Consider the following 23,084-nt stretch of genomic DNA (forward strand, 5'->3'; position numbering starts at 1 on the left):
TGTCACATGACCCTTCAGAAATAATTATAATATGCTGATTTGGTGCTCAAGTCACATTTGTATAATTATTATCAATGTTGAAAACAGTTGTGCTGCTTAATATATTTGTGGAAATCATTATAATTTTTATTAATTCTTAAATATTTTGAAACATTATAAATGTCTTGATTGGCATGTTTGATCCATTCCATTTAATGCACCCTTGTTGAAATAAAAGTACAGTAGAGTATGGGAGCACTGAGCACATTCTGTCAAACATCTTTGCGTTTCAGAAAAAAAAGCAAGTCATTTGGAATGACATGAGGGTAATTAAATGAGAGAATTTTTTGCAACATAATTTATCCATACAGGAAATGATCTAGGATAAACATTGTTTTCTGCCTGGTCTTGGAAGAACCTTCCTATCAGCCAACCATAGCCCTAATCCTACAGTATCTCTAAACCTAATCACAGATCATTGATTGGTTGACAGGAATGTTGTTCCAAGACCAGCAAAGGACGCTGATCCTATGTCCTACTTAAATCATGTTTTGCTTCACTAACCAGGTACTCTGTAGCCATTGGATAATTCATCTTTTGAGGTGAATTTGATTGAAGCTGCCATATGGGAAGTGTGCCCTGAAACTCTGGAATCATGTAGGAGTACATCTGTTTGGTCTTGTAGTGCTTTGTGTGAATGCAAACTTGATTGGGGCTACATAATTGGCCGGGTGCACTCTACTCTTTCATCTTCACTCAAAATGCTGCTAGAAGAGGCTAATCAAAAGAGAGAGGGTGAAGAGAGAGGGAGACTGTTGAAGTTACTCACTTTTGTTGATGCAGCCAGCCTCGTCACTGAAATCTGGACAGTCGTGCACTTTGTTACACTGTTTAGTGCCGTGAATGCAGGAGCCGTCGCCACACTGGAACTCATCAGGACGGCAGGTCAGCACAGCTGTAAGACAGAAGCATGTTTATGTAGGAGTAGGACTATCAATCCTGTGGTCATTCCACCTAGTGTCAGTTATCTACTGAATGAATCTACTGACAATCAGGTCAAAAGATTGATAGTCCAATTTGATAGAAACAATTTTGAGTAAATAATTTACAAAAAAAATAAATAAATTGCATCATGTCAAAATTATAATACATATCTTATTTGCTACTGTATAATTATATTATATTAAATATATATCAGTATTCTATTGTATTAAATAATCCTACTCTCAAGACATCTGTCAGCATCATATAGCTGTCCATCGCAAATGTATACTGCAGCTATAAGCAGTATTGGGGCTAACGCATTACAAGTAACGTAATCAGATTACTTTTATCAAATAATGAGTAAAGCATTACTTTTAAATTTACAACAAAATATCTGAGTTGATCTTTTTCAAATAAGTAACAGAAGTTACTTTGATTTCCCATTTATTGACTGACACCTCTCCTGTCCACATGTTGAGAGAAATGAGGAGTAAGTGCAGAGGAGTTGTGTGGTTGTGTAAACATGATGCTTATTGCAGTTCTAGACTAAATGCGAGCATGCATTTACTCATCTCACTTGCACAAAAACAGATTCAGTATTCCTCAAAATGAGTAAAAACTGTGAAATGCAAACTCAATATTATGCAAACCTGCAATAATTACATTTTAAATAATACTAATATACTTTATGTATTTAATCTCACTTTGTTAACCAATGTCTTTGCTGCTGACATTCAATGATCCAATTCAACCATATAAATAAGCAAAAATTAGTTGTGTAAACAATTTTTTTATTGCTACGGCCCTCTATTGTACAGGCGTGAATTTGTATGTCCTTTTGCCTGATGCTTATAAATTTCAGTTTCGGTTGGAAAGGGCCTTTACATTTGCCTTTTTTACAACATTCTTTTTTTCTTTTTCAGAATTTTTTTTTTTTTTTTTTTAAACAAGCAAGTCCAGCCCAGAAATCAAAAAGTAACGTAAAAGTAATGTAATGCATTACTTTCCATAAAAAGTAAAAAAAAAATGTAACACAATTTGCTACTTTTTTGGGAGTAAAGCAATATTGTAACGCATTACTTTTAAAAGTAACTTTCCCCAACACTGAATATAAGTCTCTTTGGATAAAAGAATCTGCCAAATAAACAAGAGATGAGCCATCAGATGAGATGAGATGTCAGATAAAACATGCATACTAAAGCACTCACCATCAAACTTTTATAATAATCACCCATCCCACATGCATGTATGTGAAGCTTTAGTTGTAAGACAACAAATGGTTGTGCCTTTTACCTCCTGTCAGATCTCAAAGTAATAGCTTATTTGCAAGAGAGTTTCCTCAGAAAAAAGCTCTGAACATTAAAAACAATCAGTTACTTTGGGGCATAAGGGATCACACTGAGGAAAGACAAATGTGCTGTTCGGCAAAGAAAGGTCTTCATTTCTCAGTTTCAGCTTTTAAAATCCCTTTAATCTTTCATACAGTGTACTTTAGAGGAGCTGCGGACGGAGAACATCCACTGTGATCAATTTCAGGAGAGCACATTATTGTGCATTTTGTTAACACTGCTAATTTAACTACATTTCCAATAATGCACAATGTTACTTGTGTTTCTGAAAAAAATTCCAGTGTTAATTCGGTGAATACTGAAGTGAGTAAAAGAGCAGCCACGCTATGTCCATGTGTGTCGTACTTACCAGTCTGAGCCGTTATATTCTTTAAAAAAACACAATAAACATCATACACTGCCACTACACTGCATACTTTTGGCCTATATATTTGCCCTGTTTTCCTGTAAAAAAAAATAATCTAACCATCCTTGAAACAAAATAGATTTGAGTGAGAAGCAAAATATTACTACAATAATATTAATCCGTTAAATTATATATGAATGAATCTTACTTGGTGGACACAAGTTTAAGTTGAACAACTAAAAGTACTAAGTAAATTAAAACTAAAACTGAACTCTTTTTTTTTTTTTAAATCAAAAACTCATGATACAAAAAAAAAAACATGATAATGAAATGAAAATATAAAAATAAAAGTTAATTCAAAATATTACAAAAACAAAACAAAGGTTACACTTAATGTGAATGTGATGTAGTTACATTGTACTTACTCCAAATAAGTACTGAGTGATATCAATTAACTACATTAACTTTCTATAGAGTTACGGTTAGGATTTGGTTTAGGGTTAGTTTTAATTATGCATAATTTACTGTTATTACTATAGTAAGAACATATAGTAACGTGTAACCATGTCAACTCAAATAAAGTGTTACCAAAACAAATATTTTGATACTTATATAAAAATAATACATAAAATAACACTGGAAATAACATAAAAACAACCTTTCCCCGCAAAGAAAAAATATCTAATCTAAACCCAATAAATTATAATGCAAAATTACCAAAATATGACTTTGGTGACAAATAGTATATGACAAAAAGTATTTTGGGGAGGGCACACAATTCTCCACAGGAATCCTACAGTGAGACAACCCTGAGAGCACTCTGCCATTCCTCAAAACACACTTGTTGCCTAGCAACCAACAAGATTCGGGCACATTACCATGCTGCTACCACAGTAGTTTACATGGCACCCATGGACAAAGAACATCATTATCTCAAACACACACACATGCTAGAACAAACTGTACACATCTGTGGGCACATACCCTGCATTAGCATGCACATGAAAACAAACAATTGTCAGCTGCTTGTTTTGTGCGTTCAGGATTACATGTGCTCAAACAAACACATGATTGTTTCCTAGTGCTTCATCGAGAAACAAATCTTTCAAATATAAAGTTAATAAACATTCACACTGACTGACTCTGATTCGATTGTATTATAAATCAATTAAAAACATGATAAATTACGATTAATTAATCGGCTTATTTGCATGTATCAATTAACATTTTCCAAAGACGTTTAATTATTGTGGCAAAGGATTGAATAGGCATTACAAAAAGAGGCTTTGGAAGTCAACTGTGCAGCATGTTCAAAACAGTGTCAATCTTTTAAGTTGTACTAAATCAACATGTTAAAATGACATTTCTAATTATATACACTTTAACAGATAGAAATAAAATACATTTTACTAGCATTTTTTGTATTGTATTTCATTCTTTGAGAACATTATTTTAAGCAAAGTCAATACACTGACCTTGTGAGGCTATGACCCCCAAAAAATGTAATGATTTTGCTGTTATGTGTGAAATGCATGTTTGTTAACAGATTAGAATGAACAGACAATAGGGGACTGATTCTAAATGAACAACATTTTCCATGAATACACCGTGTGCTGTACTGCTTTTCTAGCACGTGATAGTAATTTAGAATGCAAATAATGACATGAACAGCATGTATGCAGCATTAGGGAGGCATGCAATGCAGCCAAGTGGTAAAACTGATTATTAATTCAATTAATTAACTCATCCACCATGCAGCAAGCCTCACCAATGTTAATACCTTAGGAAACATGTGCTTGAGAATGATAACAGTGATCAATATATTAAAGACATTTAGTGTTCTTGTACACTTACGACAGTTGGCCTCATCAGACTTGTCCTTGCAGTCTACATCCCCGTCGCATTTCCAGTTAAGGTGAATGCACTCTCCGCTCCTGCACCGAAACTCCCCTGCAGAGCAATGGGGCTTTTGAGGCTCCGTCCTACGACTGCACCGCTCCAGAGATTCGTCCGACTTGTCTTTGCAGTCGGGGTCTCCGTCGCAGCTCCACGGCACTGGGATACACTCAGAGTCGTTACAGCGGAACTCGTGCGGCCCGCAGGTGCTGGCGGTGGCCGCCGTGCACTTCTCCTCATCGCTGCCGTCGCCGCAGTCATCATCTCCGTCACAGACGAACGTGGGAGCCACGCACAGACGGTTACGGCACTGGAACTCTTTAGAAGGGCAAGCCTTGGCGTCTGGAAAAAAGAAAAGAACAGTGTACTTTAGTAGCACAAAGTCTTAAAAGGTCAAGTCTCCTCAAAAAGTTCCTTTTTGTCATAATGACATTATCATTCTTCAGGAAGTAAAATGATCAAGGACAAGCTAAAGTCTCCCTTTCAATGTTTTTTTTTCCTTTACATTTGTGTTTGAGAGTTGATAATTGAAAAGAGGATATTTGTAGAAATATCAGCATCTAATTCGGTCACACTTGGATTAGGGTCTAATTCTCACTATTAACTAACTATTAACTACGACTTTTGCCTCAAACTCCTAATTACTGCTTATTAATAGTCAGTAAGGTAGTTGTTACATTTAGGTATTGGTAGGAATTGGGTAGGATTAGGAATGTATAATAAAATAAGGCATTAATATGTGCTTTAGAAGTACTAATAAACAGCCAAAATACTAGTAATATGCATTACTAGTATGCACTAGTCAGCACTATCTCTTTCAAAAAAAAAAAAAACACCCTTGTAGTTTTATGGCCTTATAATGCCAATTTAAACTGTCTACCCATGTTACACCAACCTCATTTTATTCATAACATAATTTTATCAAACAGGAAAAAGGAACCTGTTTCATGGAATGCCAATTAAATCAGTGGATAAAAAGATGAGATAAAAACTATGTATTTCTATTTAACGCTGACCAAACCAATGAAATGGTTTTAACTACAGTAAAATGACTGAATCGCACAGTAATGCTCACTGGAAATTTATGGCAAATGTAGCATGAGCTCTGAGCTATTCTGTGCTGATGTGAGCTCCATGACCTCACTGATTCAACTGTGCTGCGGACGACCTGAGGTTCACACTTCAGCCCCACACTGGCGACAGACACTAAATGGGCTTAGTAGTGTGCTGTGCTGTAGTAAATGCCTGTCCATTCTTAAATGGGGTCAACCACGCCGTTGGAATAACCATCCTGAAGAGCTGTAAGGTGACTGTATTACATTCATGGGGGCTAGTTTTGTAAAAGGATTTGAAACGGCTTACGAGCATGTGATCGGGTGCTAGTGTGTTTGAGCCGTTGGGATGGGATAGCAATCGATCCTGACTGTTTGTGACTTTGCGTCGATAAACCTGTAAATATGCAAACTATCTGCAAAGAGCAGCTGGGGCTCATAAAACACTTTCACCGTCAAAATGGTGACATTATCAAAATTGTATTGCTGGACTCGAAATCAATGTTATTTGTGCAGCTTACGGAAAGGTCATTCTTGTTGTTCATTGCACTTCAGTTGATTCGTATTTCACCACCTACGCTAGTTGCTTTTGAAGCCAATTACAATAATGTTCAATGAGATATGTTACTAATTGTGGTTTTGCAAAGCTGATTAGCCAACAAGCATCTAATTGGCAAAAAAAAAAAAAACTAATCAACAATGTCCATTAGGAAAGCAACCTCTGCATCTGCTGTCAGCCACTCAAAGGTCTCTTCAATGACTATCGAATAGCTGAGGTGAAAGGGTGGAATAACATCTTCTGGAATGACAATCTTCTGACAAATTTGACACAGGAGTGAAATCTGTAGATATCTATACTACTAGCCTATCAGCTACTATAATTATCTACCGTCAAGGTCAAGGCAGACAACAAACGTAGCATGTTGTTAAAAGAAAGGAGAGTGATTTAGTCTTTCTTGTGTGTACAGAGCATGGGATGGAAGGTTGTGTTTGCTCTAAGCAGTGGGAGATTGGATTGGCTGACCCTGCTCTTCTCTTGAGGTAGAAGGACAGCAGTGAATATGAAAAAGGGCTCGGCCTGTGATGTAGACACCAGCCTAAAACAACATCTTCTCAAAGAGCAGCAGAACAAACATGGACAGCTTTTTCATACACCAGTGATCTTAGACAGTACCGTCACATGCTAGCTGGAATGAAAATCAAGTCATTCGGCTCTATACACCTGCAGTGCCAACTGAATGTATAAATTCACATACTAACTAAACCTACACTAAACATTCATTAGCAGTGCTTGCTAAGTATTACATTGATGAGGGGATCTGAGCCATTTGTAGGGATCAGAATAGGGTTGTGAAAACAGCAACCAACCACAATACCCAAGCAACCATCTTGCAATGCCCTAACTACTAACAAGAACATCCTAAAACTGTGTTAAAAACACCCGCATAGTCCTGGAAACTATTTAGCATTTTAGCATCTTTAGCTTTTTCATGGGCAAGGACCACTAAATACTTTTTTGTCAGAAAATGTAAAAATGTATTTTATAAGTTTGTAAACATATTATAACAGTTAGAAAGATACTCAACAAGAAGTTGTTGGTAATAGTTTTTACTAATTAATGAATTTTGGGCCAAACAAATGCTTGAAATTTCAGTAGGCCTATAGAAATACACAGACAAACAAATCGATCTGTTTCTTTAAGAACAATTATAGATTAAATGGATTTCCACCTTTCCAAAAGCTACAGAAAAAAGTATATTGTAGATAGTAAACGCACACAGCTCTGAGCCAGACTGACTTCGTCATTCAAAGGCTGCTGATATATGTCTGCTGTGTGGATTTTGATGCTATCTCCTTTAGAGGTCATGCACAACAGTGAATAGATTTTAAAAGAGGGAAAACGGAAAGCTCAAAGCAGGTCAATTGAATTTCACTGACCAACGTCAAATACACATTCCCCGGGCCAACAACAGACAGGTAGTAGATAGGGCTTTCCATTAGCCAGATCTCTGTGACCTTGAACCACACACAGGCAAACAACAGAGAGCTGAAATAAATATAGGAGAAGTGAATGTGAAATACATACAGCTTTTCTGTCCCTGTGTTAATTGAGAGACATGGAATATTTGGAACTAACTATTGTATAATAACAATTATATACAATTAGAAAATAATTAGAACAATTCCTTTTACAGTAAATAGCTTTTGATGCACACCACACTGCAGGACATCCCAACTTCCAAAAGTAGCCCATTTCATGATTTTTAAGTGACTCTTTCTATAGTTTATGTAATTGCCCCAGGAGACTATCTTTGAGTTATTCATTGAGTCATCCACCCAAACTATTTGTTCAAAACACTTCATAAATCAGGAGACAAAAAAAGTAACTCTTAATGAGTGAGTCACTGAATCATCAATTCAATCAATAAAAGTTTGATTTATTCTGATTCACTACTGTGTGTTGCTCAGAGGTGCCAACCAAAATACCAGAGCAACCAGGATGGTTGATTCTATTGTAGCTTTATTTGGAATTCTTTTCATTGGCAGAATAAAAATAGACAACTGACAATATATCTAACTTACTAAATATGAACTTATTTATTGAACTGTTGTATATAAGCAATATCATACTTGCTATTGTTCTATCTCAGAATCTCACTGAAAATTAGTGAATGCGCTTCAAGAACGCTCCTAACTTACTGTATATTTGTCTCTGCACATTAAACTGGAATAGGATAAATAATTTTTATATATATAAAAAACACACAGCACACACTTCACCTTTTAAAGCAATGCTTAAAAAGACTAGAACACTTTTAACACAACAGTTACAGTTTAAATGGCCACCCCATATCTATGAGAACAAGCCTCCGGGGGCATCTTTAGCGTTGAGGCTCATGCTACGCTCAGCAAATGGCTCGAGGCACTAAGTCAGCACAGAGTTAATGGTGCGTTCACCACTGTCCTCCATCAGCCCATGATATTACAGTATCCCGTATCAGAGAAAGACTACCCTCCACCGGGAGAGAGAGATTGTAACCATGATGCACTGAGCTGAAGGGACGAGATGCCACAAACACACTGAGACAGCTAAATACTGTGATGCTTTGGATGCTTTTCCCAGTGCTGACAACATCGCCTGTGGGCACCGTGTAAAGAAAAGAGGATATACTTGCAAAAAGGAGAAATTGAAGAGGACAGGGAATTAGTTAAAGCCAGTCATTCTGTGAGCAGTCAGTTTGGTTCATTAGTCAGCAACGTGTTTAGAAGTAATAGATGCAATAGATGCTCTGGCATCTGACTCTTCTTGTGTGAGGAAAATAAACCAGTAATAGAACGCTGGCAGTGAGCTACTGTTTCAGTGAAATTTTCAGTGAAATCAAGGTTAAAATCCATTCCCATTATTCTTTCTTTTCCCATAACATTTCATCTTGGAGAGGTGCTATATATATATGTGTGTAGATATATGTATGAAGAGTTCAGATGCAAAAGCCTCTAAATGCCATCTGAAATTTTCTTATAGAATGATCATTTTTATCAAGCTCGTATAATTAAATTCAATAATTTCACTTAAATGGCAATGAAGATTACCTATTAATTGTCATTTAAGTGAAATTACTGAACTTAAATATACGAGCTTGATAAAAATGATCATTCTATAAGAAAATTTCAGATGGCATTTAGAGGCTTTTGCATCTGAACTCTTCATACATATATCTACACACACACACACACACACACACACACACACACACACACACACACACACACACTGGTATCTGCCACTATTTGCACTAAGTATAAATAGCATCTAACACTATTTACATTTAGTGCAAAAAGCATTTAACTACTACTTACACTATAGAAAATACTCTTTGTTTTGCCATTTATACTTAGTCTAGCAAAGAGCATCTACTAAATTTTAAATGCCCATGACCTGCTAGAAGTAAATGTAGATCACACATGTTCTAAAAGGCAAAAAAACTACTATTTTAATTCCATAGGACTTTTAACTGACTTTAAAGGTTAACCTAATGTATCAGCATCTAAATTAAAGGTCCCATTCCATGGATTATTTTTATTATTTTATCATGTTTCCAGGGGTGCCCTTATAATGTTAGTATGTTTTTTAGATCAAAATTTTTTATAATTTAGAAATAAAAGGCATATTTCCTAGCCTGATTTCATTCCCTGGTTTGAACACTCTGTTTGAAGGGGCGTGTCTGCTGTGAGACTTCAGTGTAAACGCCCACTGCTGTGATTGGCTGACATGCTTGCATATGAAATATCTGGCATTACATGTGGAACTATCTGGAAAACTTTTACTATTACAGCTATTATACGTTTTTACTATTACAACTATCGGGATTAACGAATCGTGAGAAGTTTTTTAAGTATTTAGATCTATTTCAATCACATAAAAAATTGCAGTGAGCATTGAGCAGATGACAGTCTGTTGATCGCGTGAAAAAAGATCTTATCATTGCAACGCAGTTTCTGCACTCACTAATGATTTCACCAATGCAAACATGAGGCATATAAATACAGTAAGAGCTTCGTTGTGCAGTGTAACAGCGTCATTTATTTCATAACGAGTTTTGGCAAGTGTCCAGATAAACTCGCGCTGTGTGATTGATTGACAGCTTGGACGATTGGAAAGGGATTGTTCTTTGATCGCTTTCTGTATATTAATCACAGTTTAAGTAAGATTATTTTCATCCTACTAAGAGAAACGATGTTAAGTTGATCGCTACTTCCATATTAAATCACTACTTACCGCTTGCTGGAATATAGTTGAAATTGCCCCCTTCGTCAGTATGAAACGCTGAGAGAAGCCTGCTTGATATTATCCCAGGTTAGAAAAACAGTCCGTGGTGAAATGGACAGAGCAAACTAACAACTTCGAATTAAACTTTTGCGGTATCCGATTATAGATAAACATCAACCGTCTGTTGACATTTCGCCATCAATACGCCTGTGTTCCTGTGGGCGGAGGTTAGTCTAAACACGGTTCTGGTGATGTCACTAATGAAGGAAGTAGACGGGTGTAGTCCAATCGAGCCGTTTTTTGTAGTCAACTTCTGTTAAATAAAATATCTCGCTTGGCATTGAACTTTGAGCTTTATAATTTTACAGATATTATTTATACTCTAACAACAACATTACACACTAACTAAACTTTGAAACATGGAATCGCATGCAACGGGACCTTTAACTAGTTTTATTCAACTCAAAGAAATTAATTAATAATCAAACTTGACTTGGTTGACACCAATGAAGGTCATTTTATGTGTTAGATAACCCAATGTGACTCATAAGAGAAATAGCTCCTCAAGGTAACAAGTGCAAGTTCTTTTTTACAGTGCAGAAATGACTAAGAGCAGCTATACAGTTTGGAAATGATTGATCCCCCTGTGCTACAAATTCATTTAGAGCAGAGCGCTCTGGACAAACTTCTTTGCACCAAGCCTTCAGCTGTTCACGGTGAAAGGAAAGACGTTTTCACACTTGCTGAAGTGCGGCTATATGTTGACCAGGGGTGGGGGGCATTACCTCTGGGTGGCTTACCAAATGGCAGTGCAGATGAAAGAGAAATATCAGGCTATTGTCAGGGGATAGAAGGGGTTCAGCATAATGTCTGGAATTACACGGGTGCAAACACCTTGGCCTATGCAACTGTGTGCTGAGTACAACCAATATTCCAACCCACATAAAGTCTTAAAGGGCAAAAGCTTTCCTGTATACAACTGTGCACACAAAATATTCTATAAAGGGAGAAAATAAAACCCATCGGATTGTGATAACAATGATTAACGCCTAGATTTGAAATGAACCAAACATTTATTCTGGCATTATCAAAAAGCAAATGATGATTCATTAATTTCACTGGGAATCATGGTCAATTCCTGTATGCTTCCATCAGGTGACTAACAGTTTTAGACAGCACATTTCAGAATTCATTATCTTCGATGTCACCCAGGAAATAAAATGAACACCAAAAACAACATTACAAATAGATATCTAAAATATGGTGTGGCTTAGACTTCCCACCAGTGCTGTAATTATAATTTTACATGGATGCATGAAAACAAATTTATTATTTGCTGTAATTACATTGGCTGTTGGTAATAATCATGAAGATACTGATATAATCAGATTAATAGATTTTCTGGTTGCGTCGCATCTAGCCCCTCTGAATCTCCCTTGAGGAAATGCTTCAGCAGATACTGTAATACTTCATTATTACGGTCAAGCCCTCCTCAGTGGAACAGCAGCAGAGAGATGCATGTTGTGTTTTTCAGTGATGAGAATTTTCACAGCACCCAAACAAGTGCAAGAACAAACCTTCTCTGGGTGAAAAGTGGAAAAAAAAGAAGGCGAGAAAGACAGAAGCTCTGTTGCAAATCCTAGTGAGCTGCCTACTGTACATAGACATCCTTAATGGACAAGGCAACACCAAAATGCACTGCAACAAGCTTCTGAGAAAAATCATCCAAGATGCCAGACTTTAAAATTATTTAAAATTATATATTTTAAAGTACACCAAAAATGGTAATATAACAATAACATAATACATTATAAATGCAATGCAAGTTTTAAATAAAATAGTTAAATTCTTAGTGAAATAGATTATTTCATCAATATTTACACTACAATAAAAAAGTTTAAGGTCAGTAAGATTTTTACAACAAAAAAAAAAGAAGAAATTAATACATTTGAGCAAAGATGCATTAAATTGATCAAAAGTTACAGTGTTTACAAGTCTTTTGCATTGTTATAAAAAGTTTATATTTCAGATAAATGATGTTCTTTGAACAATCTATTACGGAAGCCCTGAACCGCAATGTAAAAAAAAAAAATTGTAATAATAAGACAAAATATTTTTACTTTAATCTCGAAATGATGTGACTTTATTCTCGTAATTGTAGTTTTTTTCTACGTTGCGGTTCAGAGATTCCGTAATTAATTCCGAAAAAAATTAAAATAAATATAAATATATATATATATATATATATATATATATATATATATATATATATATATATATTAGGCCTTACTTTTCAACATTGATAATAAGAAATGTTTCTTGAGCAGCAAATCAGCATATTAGAATGATTTCTGAAAGATCATGTGACACTGAAGACTGGAGTAATGATGCTGAAAATTCAGCTTTCACATCACATGAATAAATTGCATTTTAAAATATATTAAAATAGGAAAAAACAATCAAATAAATGCAGCGTTGGTGAGCATAAGAGACTTCTTTCATCAAACATTTGAATGGTAGTGCATGTTAGGTTCCTTTTAGGATGCTGCCTACGTAGGCTTGGAGAGCAAGGCAGCTCAATAGGTTTTGGAACAGAGAGAATCAATTTATTACACCCACACTGTTTTATATATTAAAGAGGACACAGAGAACACAGTTTGCTTCTAGCCTTACCAAGAACAGCAAAGATAACACATTCACATAAACTCAAACAACTATGCATACAATATACTCCCACACACAACCTCTTTCTCCACAAACTATGAGACTGGTTCAAATGTTTATCTTTTCTATCTTTTCTTTCTTCCATCTCAGTATTTCTATCTGTATCTGTGCACTTCAAAACCACCCACATTAAGATCTACTGGGTGTCACTAGCTCCCCTTGGTTCTCTAATCTGTTCTCATAGTCATCTCAAGGCAATGATCGACATTACACGCCTCAGTGCTTGACTGTAATTTCCATGCAATCTTAATTCATTGAATAGGCTCTGGTGTGTGACCAAGGTAGCTACACGAGAATGAGTTCACAGTTGAGTACCAGTAGTAAACATGCTTACGTTTCAGTGCTAACGGCTATGCACACAGCAAACATGACCTTCCTCTGACCCTGAGTGAGTTGCAAATGCAACGTCACATTCATCTTTGATTTTCATGGGCGATTCAGTTATATGTTAAATGTAGGTCAAATAGTGAGTTGTTGTTCCAGTGTTCACTGCTATTCAAAAGTTTGGGGTTTGTCCAGTAAAATAATATTACATTTTAAAATATCTGTTTTCTATGGCAAAATCTTGCAAAGTTGAATTTTCAGCATCCATTACTTTAGTCTTCTATGTCACTTGATCCCTAATAAGTTGATTTAACGCTCAAGATTATTTATTTTTTTTATTATCAATGCTAAGCCTATATTAAGCAAAATGTAAATACGTTTTTTTTTTAAACTCCATTTATTTGAAATAGATGTTTTGTTAACAATGAAAATGACTTACTCTCACCTTTGATCATTTAATTTGTTGTTGCTGACTTAAAGTATTACTTTCTTTCAAAAAAACTGACCCCAAAATTAGAGTATCTCAACATACTTTGAGTTGCTACACATGGTCGCAAGTTTTTCTCAATCGATTTCACATGTTTTTTTAAACATGACTTAAATAATTTTCCTAAATGGAATGCAGATTTTTTTCTTGATGGTATTCAAATTTCATACATATTTTTTTCCAAATACAACTCACAAAGTTTCTCTAAATACACACATTTTCTCCAAATACACTGATTTAAATTTCTTGCTTTTACAACAGATCATAAAGCTTTCAGTTTTAGTTAAAAGCTTTTAGGTTAGTGATGTACACAGCACCAGTAATGCAATTTATAAAATTTCCCACACAACTATCGTGACTTCACTACGCATAAAAAGGGTCATGTGTAAATATTCAGAGCAAACAAATAATGTGGACCCTGGTGAAAAGAGGAAGAAGTGGAAGAAGACAAAGAAGAGGTGTGGACCGGGTAGAGGAAGAAGAGAGGGAACAGAAATCCATTTCTGCGTTCAATTCTGGATTTGTTCCTGTAGATGGGAAGTGTTCGACTGCACGCTTTGACAAAGTAACTCTTCTCCAAGCAATAAAGGGCCTGCAGAGATATTGAGTCAAGTGCGATCCAGGTGTGGATTCAACATTTACAGTTCATCCGTTCTTTCGTGAAATCCAAAGCTTGAGAAAACATTGAGAGAATGAAATTCTCTTGCCAGAACTATTTTCAATAGTTTAGCTTCCAGTGTTCATTAAAAGTGTTATGTGAAGAAAATTCTAAACTTTATTATTATTATTTTTTTTTTTCCTAAACTAAGAGTCTGTTTGGATGGCTGTGTTAATTGTTTGGAGACCACTGACCTTAGTTTGGAGAAAAGTGTAAAATCAATTTAGAAAAAGGCATTAATTCTAGCAAGTAACAGTTAAGTTTCCAATTCAGAAGTCTACATCCTCGAGAGTTTCACAAATGTCATTTTGTAATCTCTTTTTTATTGCTTTAGCATGTTTTAATATCTCTCCTAATTAGTTTCTGATGGTTCTGCACTCTGCAGGAATCAAGTGGGTGTCTGTGCAGTACATTAATCTCTATGGATGTACAATGAGAGGCAGAGGTGGGGAACACAGAATGATAAAGAGAAAGAGTCATGAGTTTTCAAGGGTAATATCACCCACAGCATGACACAAATCTAACGGTGATAATTACAATCAAATTATATTACATCATAAAACACAAACACTCGAGCATTTAATAGATATTAAAGGAGCTGAGAGGCACCAATAAAAATTCTTTATTCTTACAAAAGAGAAAAAAAGATATCCCTTAAAGACGTGTTCACACATTTGCAGTGACAGGAAGTCATAGATTTTTAATTGCCAAGTACACACTGCAGATAAATATGGTTGTCACTCTTCTGTTTGAGAGCTTAATCTTGTTCTGTCCACACAGAGTTCAGCTATTCACAAGAGTGACAATCACATCCTGTGACCTTTTACTTGGTGTACTACAAGACCGAACTAAACATTAAGTGGAACTTTTGGAAATTAACAGCTCATTTGAGATATCTGCCTCTCTTGTCCAGGTGCAGTGCTAACAAATCAAACAGAGGGATGTGACTTGAATTAATTGACGCATGTTTTCACACCAGATTGTCCCTCTCCACCATAGTTGTTCCCAACAGCCCTGTGCTTTGGTGATAACCTAAAACATAGCAGTTCAGTGAGAGCATTAAGACCCATTCACACCAAGGACGTTAACTATAACAATAATTTTAGTTAATAATCAATAGTTTTAATTGAGGCTTTGAGGGATTTTTTCCCCTTGCGTCACGGAACTCCACCCACATAATGAGCTAAACGCCACAGCTCTGCCTCAGCAGGGGTCCTTCTCGGCCTAAACGCAGTTTCAGAAATTAAAACCTTTCAAACTTTCTTCATAGGGCTTCCACAAGAGCAAAGAGTACTTTGATTGTGCATTTTTAATGCAGGTTACTGATAATAATTTATACTTAAAAGCTTCCTTTCCAGTGTATCTGGAGATTAAGGTAATAGAGGGGAAAGAGAAAGTAGAGAGCAAAAGGACAGCTGAGTTTGAGGGCAAATACTGCCTTTCTTCTACAGAAATGGAAATATGATGTTAGGAGGTATATTATTCATGTCTGTGACTCCACAAGATATGTTTTATGTAAATCTTCCAACCTTTTGCACACTACAAAGGGCTTTGTGGATGCAGCAGGCATATGTGTGGAGTCTGGTAAAGCTTCTAAAAGGGCACTGCTGACCCTTTCAGTAAATTAAAGCACTAAAACAGTATTATGTTTTTTAGCATTATGTATTATAGTATAATGCCCTGCAAAGGATTTTATTATTTATTTGAATATATAGGATATTTATTTTATTCAGCCAACAGGGCACTAAGAATTGTGAAGAACTCTGAATCTACAAAACACCACCAATGCTATTCCCCCAAATGTTGTTCCAACTACCCTAAGAAATTTTTCTGAACAAACTCTTGAGCAATGCTGGTGATTTTTTACCTCCCAGCATGCAACTGCAGCATGAATAAATAATGCTGTTAATGTTTTGCTACTTGCTGACTATTTTTGCTGTTATGTTGTTGTTTTTGTTGTGCAGTGATGTTAAGAACACATCTTATTACATCATAATAATCATCATTGCACCATAGGCCCCGCCCACTGGCATTCAGCATAACTTTACTAATAGAACCCTTTATAATCAATGACGCAGTCTACACAGGGCCGGCGTCACGAGGGTGCATTGCCCCCTCAGTTTCGAATTTGTCCCTCCTCCACCCCGAAACGAAGCAGTGACAAACGTTCAGTGCGTCACTGCTAAATTCAAACGTGCTTTTGCACTTTGACTGGCGCTGAGCCAAAAACGGACGCGCTCAACGCTTTTCACAACTATTCGGCTCCCATGGCACGCTATAGATCAACTAACATGATCATTATAAAGGTCTTTAAACAACAAAACACTTCTAAAATAAAATAAAAACTCACACTGGGGGTTCAGCTAGAATATAAAGCCCCATAAATAGATTTTAAAAGAACGTTTACTTTGACACATCCAGTTTAAACAGCTCGTTTGCATCTCTGTACAGACTTCAGAAGCATATCAGCGTTGGAAACAAATGGATGGTTCATTTTAATGGCATCCTGGATAGCATCAGAGGATTATGTTTGTTCGGAGCATTTTGTTTTGTAAACGAGGGATTTATTTTATAATGCTTTGTCTGTAAATGAAGGGTTTATATGGATAATGTTTTCAAAACACTTACTTCACGTGCAATAGCGAGTGTCCGTTGATACCATTTCCTATGCAATGACATTAGCAGTGGCTGTTTACATACAACCCTTATAGGAGCCGGTCATTAAAAACGGATAATTTCAGACAGAGGGTTAGAATGAAAGTTGAAAATAATTGTTTTTCCACATATATTTCCACAAAAATATTAAGCAGAACAATAGTTTTCAGCTGTGATAATAAATAAAAAAATGGTAGTCTATACATTTACAATAAATCAAATACATACAGTAATTTTAAAGACCGGTGATGCAAAATTGCCACGGTTTAGGCTAAACATGTTTCATAATAAATTTGCAAAACCCCAAAAGTGCTACAATCATCCCTGTTCTGCCACACCTGACTGATGAGCTTCTGGTTCATGTGGAGGTGACTTATTTGAAAAGGATTTGAAATGTGATTTTTGTGGGAACATGATTCTTTAGAAGTTATGGGCTGTACAGCATTAAGAGTAATATGTATTCATAGACCGTGTCTTAATACCTTCAATTATAAATCAAAAGGAACAGTCCTGCAGGTTATTCTATAATAAAAAAAATGGAAGTCTCAGGACCAGACATCAAGCAGGAAATCAATTATAATCAGCAGCGCAGTGAAATATTACAGTGATGTTAATGCTCTTATTTTCCAGTTCAGCACAGGACCGTGCGACACGCAAATCACAGCTATAAATCCACAGAGATAAACAAACGATGTCATGGTGCTAATCATAGTGCTAATGGTTAGAAAATGAAAAACCATAAAAGATCGAGCTAGAGTTGAAAGACGTGTCCTGTAATTCATTATTACATGATGAAGTATAAGAGAAAGCGTAAGCCTATAGTGACACAAAGACAAGAGACTTTGCACGGCTGTGTTTGGAGATTATGATAAGCACACGTGGCTAGGCTGGATAAAAGGTGCGATAATTACATATTATGAACACAGCAAGGCGATTAAATTGTGAAATATGTATTTTATAGACAAGACATTAAAGGATAATGGTCAACGCAGAAACACAATAATCTCTTTACATCCTCTTTATGATCAACCTGTGTGATCTCATCAGTATATTTAGGTTTTAAATTATGAAGTGTAGGGGTCGACCGATCTGTCATTATACAGTATGAGAGCGGCCTCTAGAGGCAAAATAAAAGCTATCACTAACGCCTCGTGGAGTTTGTTTTGACACGCGAGACTGCGCACAGCATAGAGTAGGACACTTCAGATGTGGATTTAAAGCAGACAATGAAACGGTATGTATACAGTACAATACCGTACGTGTTTTTATATAATTATAAAGTAATTAATTTGTTAACTAGATGATGCATTAGTGGAGAACAGCAGTATGTTTGCCGTCGAGGATGAGATTTCAGTTCTTTTTTTTATATTGTCACTGTAATACATATTTTGTTATTTTGATTAGATAACCATCAAGTGTTCTAAAATAGAGGCAAAAAAGTGTGAAAAGGTATACATATAATAGCCTATACATATGAGTCTAATTTCAATGCTATGGCTTTGGTGTAGACATTTAAAGATGGCCATCTTTAAGCATGACTGTTTGGATTTATATGAAATTGAAACACTTTACAGTAAGAGTCCATTTATAACATTAACTAAGGTTAATGAAAGTATTGTTCATTGTTAATTTCCACATTTACTAATACATTTTTACATTTTAAAGAAACATTAGTTAATCCACAATGAACTAACATGAATGATCAATATTAATATTTATACTTTGTTTACACTTAAAAAGTACAGTACATTTTTATGGTTCAGTACATTTTTCCGATTTTTGCAATAAAGTTAAGCACTATTTTATTTATGTTTGTTTTCATTCACTATCCATTTAAAAAAAAAAATACTGATTGATTAATGTTGGTTGATTAATCGGTTATCGGCCAGTGCGGTCCAATCTAGCGATATCATTATCGGTAAAATCCACTATCAGTCGACCTCTAGTGAAGTGGCACACATGAAATTTTTACATTTGAACTGACAATGAACTGACAATAAAACAACATATGGACAGCTTCTAAGAAATAAACATTCATATGATTTGTTAAATGAGTCCAACTAAAAGCTTAATTTCAAATCAAAACTGATCACTCTGTCCTATGTGACTTTGATGGATATTAAATTCTTCCATATAAAAACAAAACAAAAAACAGGTGCATTAAAAACATTTATAAATATATTTGTCATTAAAAACATCTCATTCTAAAGTTTCTCCATAATTTGTGACTTTGATGGATATTAAATTCTTCCATATAAAAAACAAAACAAACAGGTGCATTAAAAACATTTATAAATATATTTGTCATTAAAAACGTCTCATTCTAAAGTTTCTCCATAATTTACTAAAAAACATATTAGTGTGCAAACAAACAAAAAAGTATGTCTGTGTGTACACTTCATGAAAGAATACCCGACTCCTCTACACACGCACTATATCACTCTGCTCAACACACACATATAAACAATCACATGAATCGCGGGGGGGGGGGATGCAAAAACAGTAATATAGACAATATTACACTAATAGTAATAATCAACAGGTGATTTAGTATGCAGTACAGGAAATATTAGCCATACTAAACAAGCCAGCAAATTCGCAGCTGCTCTGTGGATTCGCAGTGGATTTATCACAGTGGAAATGCCGAGTTAACTTTTATCTATGACCCTTTCAGATGTACATCAGTAGTTTGTTATAATAATAAAGATCCTGAAGGACTTTAAAAGGCCAAATGTATAATACATAATCTCTCCATAAAAGAGGTAGTTGGAGAATCAATGCTTGTATAGATTGCATGGCAAAGAGCAAAGCAAAATCAATATTTGTTTATTATAATATAATATTAAATTGAAATACCTGTATTTGGCAGCCAGATTATTGTGTGTGTGTGTGGAATGAAGAGAGGGAAAGTGTGTGTGTAAGCAGAATTGCTATTTTGCTATTTTATTTATAGCCATAACACATATAATACTCACTCCCACCCACTGTGATAATCTATCAATGCAAGAACCAACTGTTGGGGGTCTGAAACTAAAAATTGGGGCTCCTTTTTAAAGATCCAGAGCATTCTGTAATATCTATCCTACACATCAGGAGGACATAATGAAAAGACTGTCACCTACGATAACATCAAACATCTGTTAGCTTCTGTACTTCCCTCACACATCACTACCAACACTCCACTCCATTAAGTTCACACACATACCACACTGAAGTCTGACTATGCATTATCCAGACAGGAGCTATTTTTAGCAATTTTCTCCTTCTTTCTCTCTCCCTCCCAGGACTTACCTGCAGCACACTGCTCCTCATCTGCTCCATTTTCACAGTCCCTTTCACCATCACAGCGCCATGACAAAGACACACACTTGCTTGTTGAGCCACCACAGTCAAACTTCTCTGGTGGACATGTCTGCCGACCTACGAGAGGAGGCAACAAAGAGAGATGTTTAAGGATGAAATATGAACTAATGTTAAAAAGCAATGTAGCTCCTGGATGCTGATTGGTTAATAGTAGGGGTTTAACGGATCATAGTTGACCCTTGATCCGTACGGACCAGGCCCTACGGTTTGGTCCGCATGTGTCTGTCATCGTTAATCAAACAACAAAACACAGCTTTAAGTAAGAGATAAAGTACATCCAGCCAGATCACAGAATAAACCCCAACAGGGTATTCAAGTCTTGCATCACTCTGAAGGGGTTAATTCTGCAATAACAACCGGCTGGATGTACATTATCCCGCTTATAACACGGCCACTTGCCACATAAGTAAATAATTAGACACGAAATATTGACTTGAGTTGACATAGTTTAGGTCTTTAAACGCAAAGCTTCCGTGAAGAAAGCAGTTGCTAGCAAGCGGCAAGTTCAAACTAGATAGACATTTAAAGGAGACGATACAGTCTTACCACTTATTACATGGCATTTCTCCACATAAATAATTATGGCGATAAGAGACACTGATTTGAGATGAAACTGATTTGTTTTAAAATCGTATCTGTTTTTATCTTATAATCCATTACCGTGTACATAACAATCGTTGCAAAATGGCAGCAACTGCGTTTGTATAAAACAAGTCAGCAATACCCAGAAGACATAATTAAATAATTGTAAACAAAATATTGATTTGAGTTATAATATTTCATTAGCTCACCAAACGCAATACTTCCGCAAAGAAAGCAGTTGCTAGCAAGCAGCAAGTTCAAACTAGACAGACATTTAAGGGATACGATACAGTATCCTAGCAAAACGTTCCTAGTAATTGTAAAGCACTTCAGTTTTTACCAGTTGTTATAGGGGAAAACATCCCGCTGGATGGCGTAATTGACCAATCAGAATCAAGTATTCCACATAGTCGTGTAATAACAAACATGAATCTTATTGTCATATTGTTAACCAAAACTGAATCTCGCTGAAAATCAAATTTTCACACAGCATTCTCAAGACAGTGCCATAAATTATACATCTCTACATGTCTGGGAACCCAACTACAAATCAATAGCAGCCAGACTGATTTCTCTCCCTCCCATTCTTCACAGTCTTTTGAGTAATTTTCAGTGTTTAAAAGAAGATATATGAAGACCTTTTCACTCTCTCTGACACCTCAAATCTGTGTCTGCAGCCCATTGTTGCCTGAACCCCATCTATAATCATAAGAGTGAATGGCATGTCTCTTGCTGGACTCTGCTATTGTATAGGCTTCTCTGAAGAAATGGGAAAAAGACAACTGTGAATCTCATTTGAGATATCTCTTCATCTGCACATGGCCATTGTGGCTCTGCAAATTGAGGCCCAGTCCTCATATGGGAGCCATATTGGATTTGAGACTGACAGAAAAAAAAAAGTCCTATTTAAGGCCAGAGCTTAACCCAACACCACAAGGCTTGTTGGTGTGTGACTAGGGAAATGTATGAAACAGAGCGTGTTTGTTTGAACAGCGCTTTTATGTGAGTGTGTGAGTGTGTATGTTTTTGGCTTTGTCAGCATGTCTCTGAATAAACTGAATGACCCATTCTAACTGTCTGGCTGACTGCTACAGATAGCACAACCTTCCTGGGAAGCGCAGTCTGTCTTATCTCCTCTCTCTCCTCCCTAACCCTGAAAACAACTGTGCCCACAGGGCTTTCCATTCACTGCCCTGGTTCCTGCTTGTTCACACAGCAAATACTCACAGTGGTTTGGTAACAGCACTGCACCAATGTAAAATAAAGCAACACTGGGAATATCGTAATTATTTTAAGTAAGGAATAATTGACTCCGGACCGTTGAATTATTAGAAAAATAATGCACACTCAAGGTGGTAATGTACCTCGGGTGTGCAGTATTCTTCTAATAATTCAACAGCCCAGAGTCAATTATTCTGCTTATACTACGGTTACCACAGGTTATTGTTACCATTTGTCAGGTTTTTGTCCTTAAAATGCTAAGAACAGGGCCATTATTACCTCGCTAGTGAGAAATTTATATAGCTTTTAAGTTGTTAAACTATTTTAAAATCATCAGAGCAGCGCTGATAACACGTTTCTGTGCGAATGTGTGTCCGTAGTGTATGTGTGTGCATAGTGGGAGAGAGAGTGGGAGAAAGACACTATGTGCTTTGCGTAATTAAACGTAATTTTGTGGCAAAAAAAAAAGAAAAAGCCAATAATTTGCTTGGTCAGTGTCATTGTGGGTTTTGGCTATTATGCTGTAAGGACATTTGAAATTATTGAAATTATTTGGCAAAGTGATATGGAACTGAAATGTGGTTAAGATCTGCCTGGAACAACTTTAGCCAAACGTTCGTCAAGCAATCAGAAGTATACGTAGTATAGTGCACGTTAATGTGCTCATTACACTTCCTAAAGACTGTTATTAGGCTA

General features: G+C 36.0%; 1 protein-coding gene across 3 annotated transcripts in view; it reads right to left on the minus strand.

Annotated features, from left to right (window-relative positions):
* lrp8 (low density lipoprotein receptor-related protein 8, apolipoprotein e receptor) overlaps nucleotides 1-23,084 on the minus strand; it is a 161,402-nt gene that overhangs the window by 40,593 nt on the left and 97,725 nt on the right. For all 3 annotated transcript variants that reach the window (XM_084128566.1, XM_084128565.1, XM_084128564.1), the window contains exons 4-6: nucleotides 20,514-20,642; nucleotides 4,513-4,896; nucleotides 809-934 (exon numbers count right to left, since the gene is read on the minus strand). In XM_084128566.1, the coding sequence (XP_083984692.1) occupies nucleotides 809-934; nucleotides 4,513-4,896; nucleotides 20,514-20,642 (639 nt within the window). The remainder of the gene's footprint in view (nucleotides 1-808; nucleotides 935-4,512; nucleotides 4,897-20,513; nucleotides 20,643-23,084) is intronic.

This window comes from Abramis brama (genome assembly GCF_963993115.1).
Source record: "Abramis brama genome assembly, chromosome: 11".
NCBI classification, from domain to species: domain Eukaryota; kingdom Metazoa; phylum Chordata; class Actinopteri; order Cypriniformes; family Leuciscidae; genus Abramis; species Abramis brama.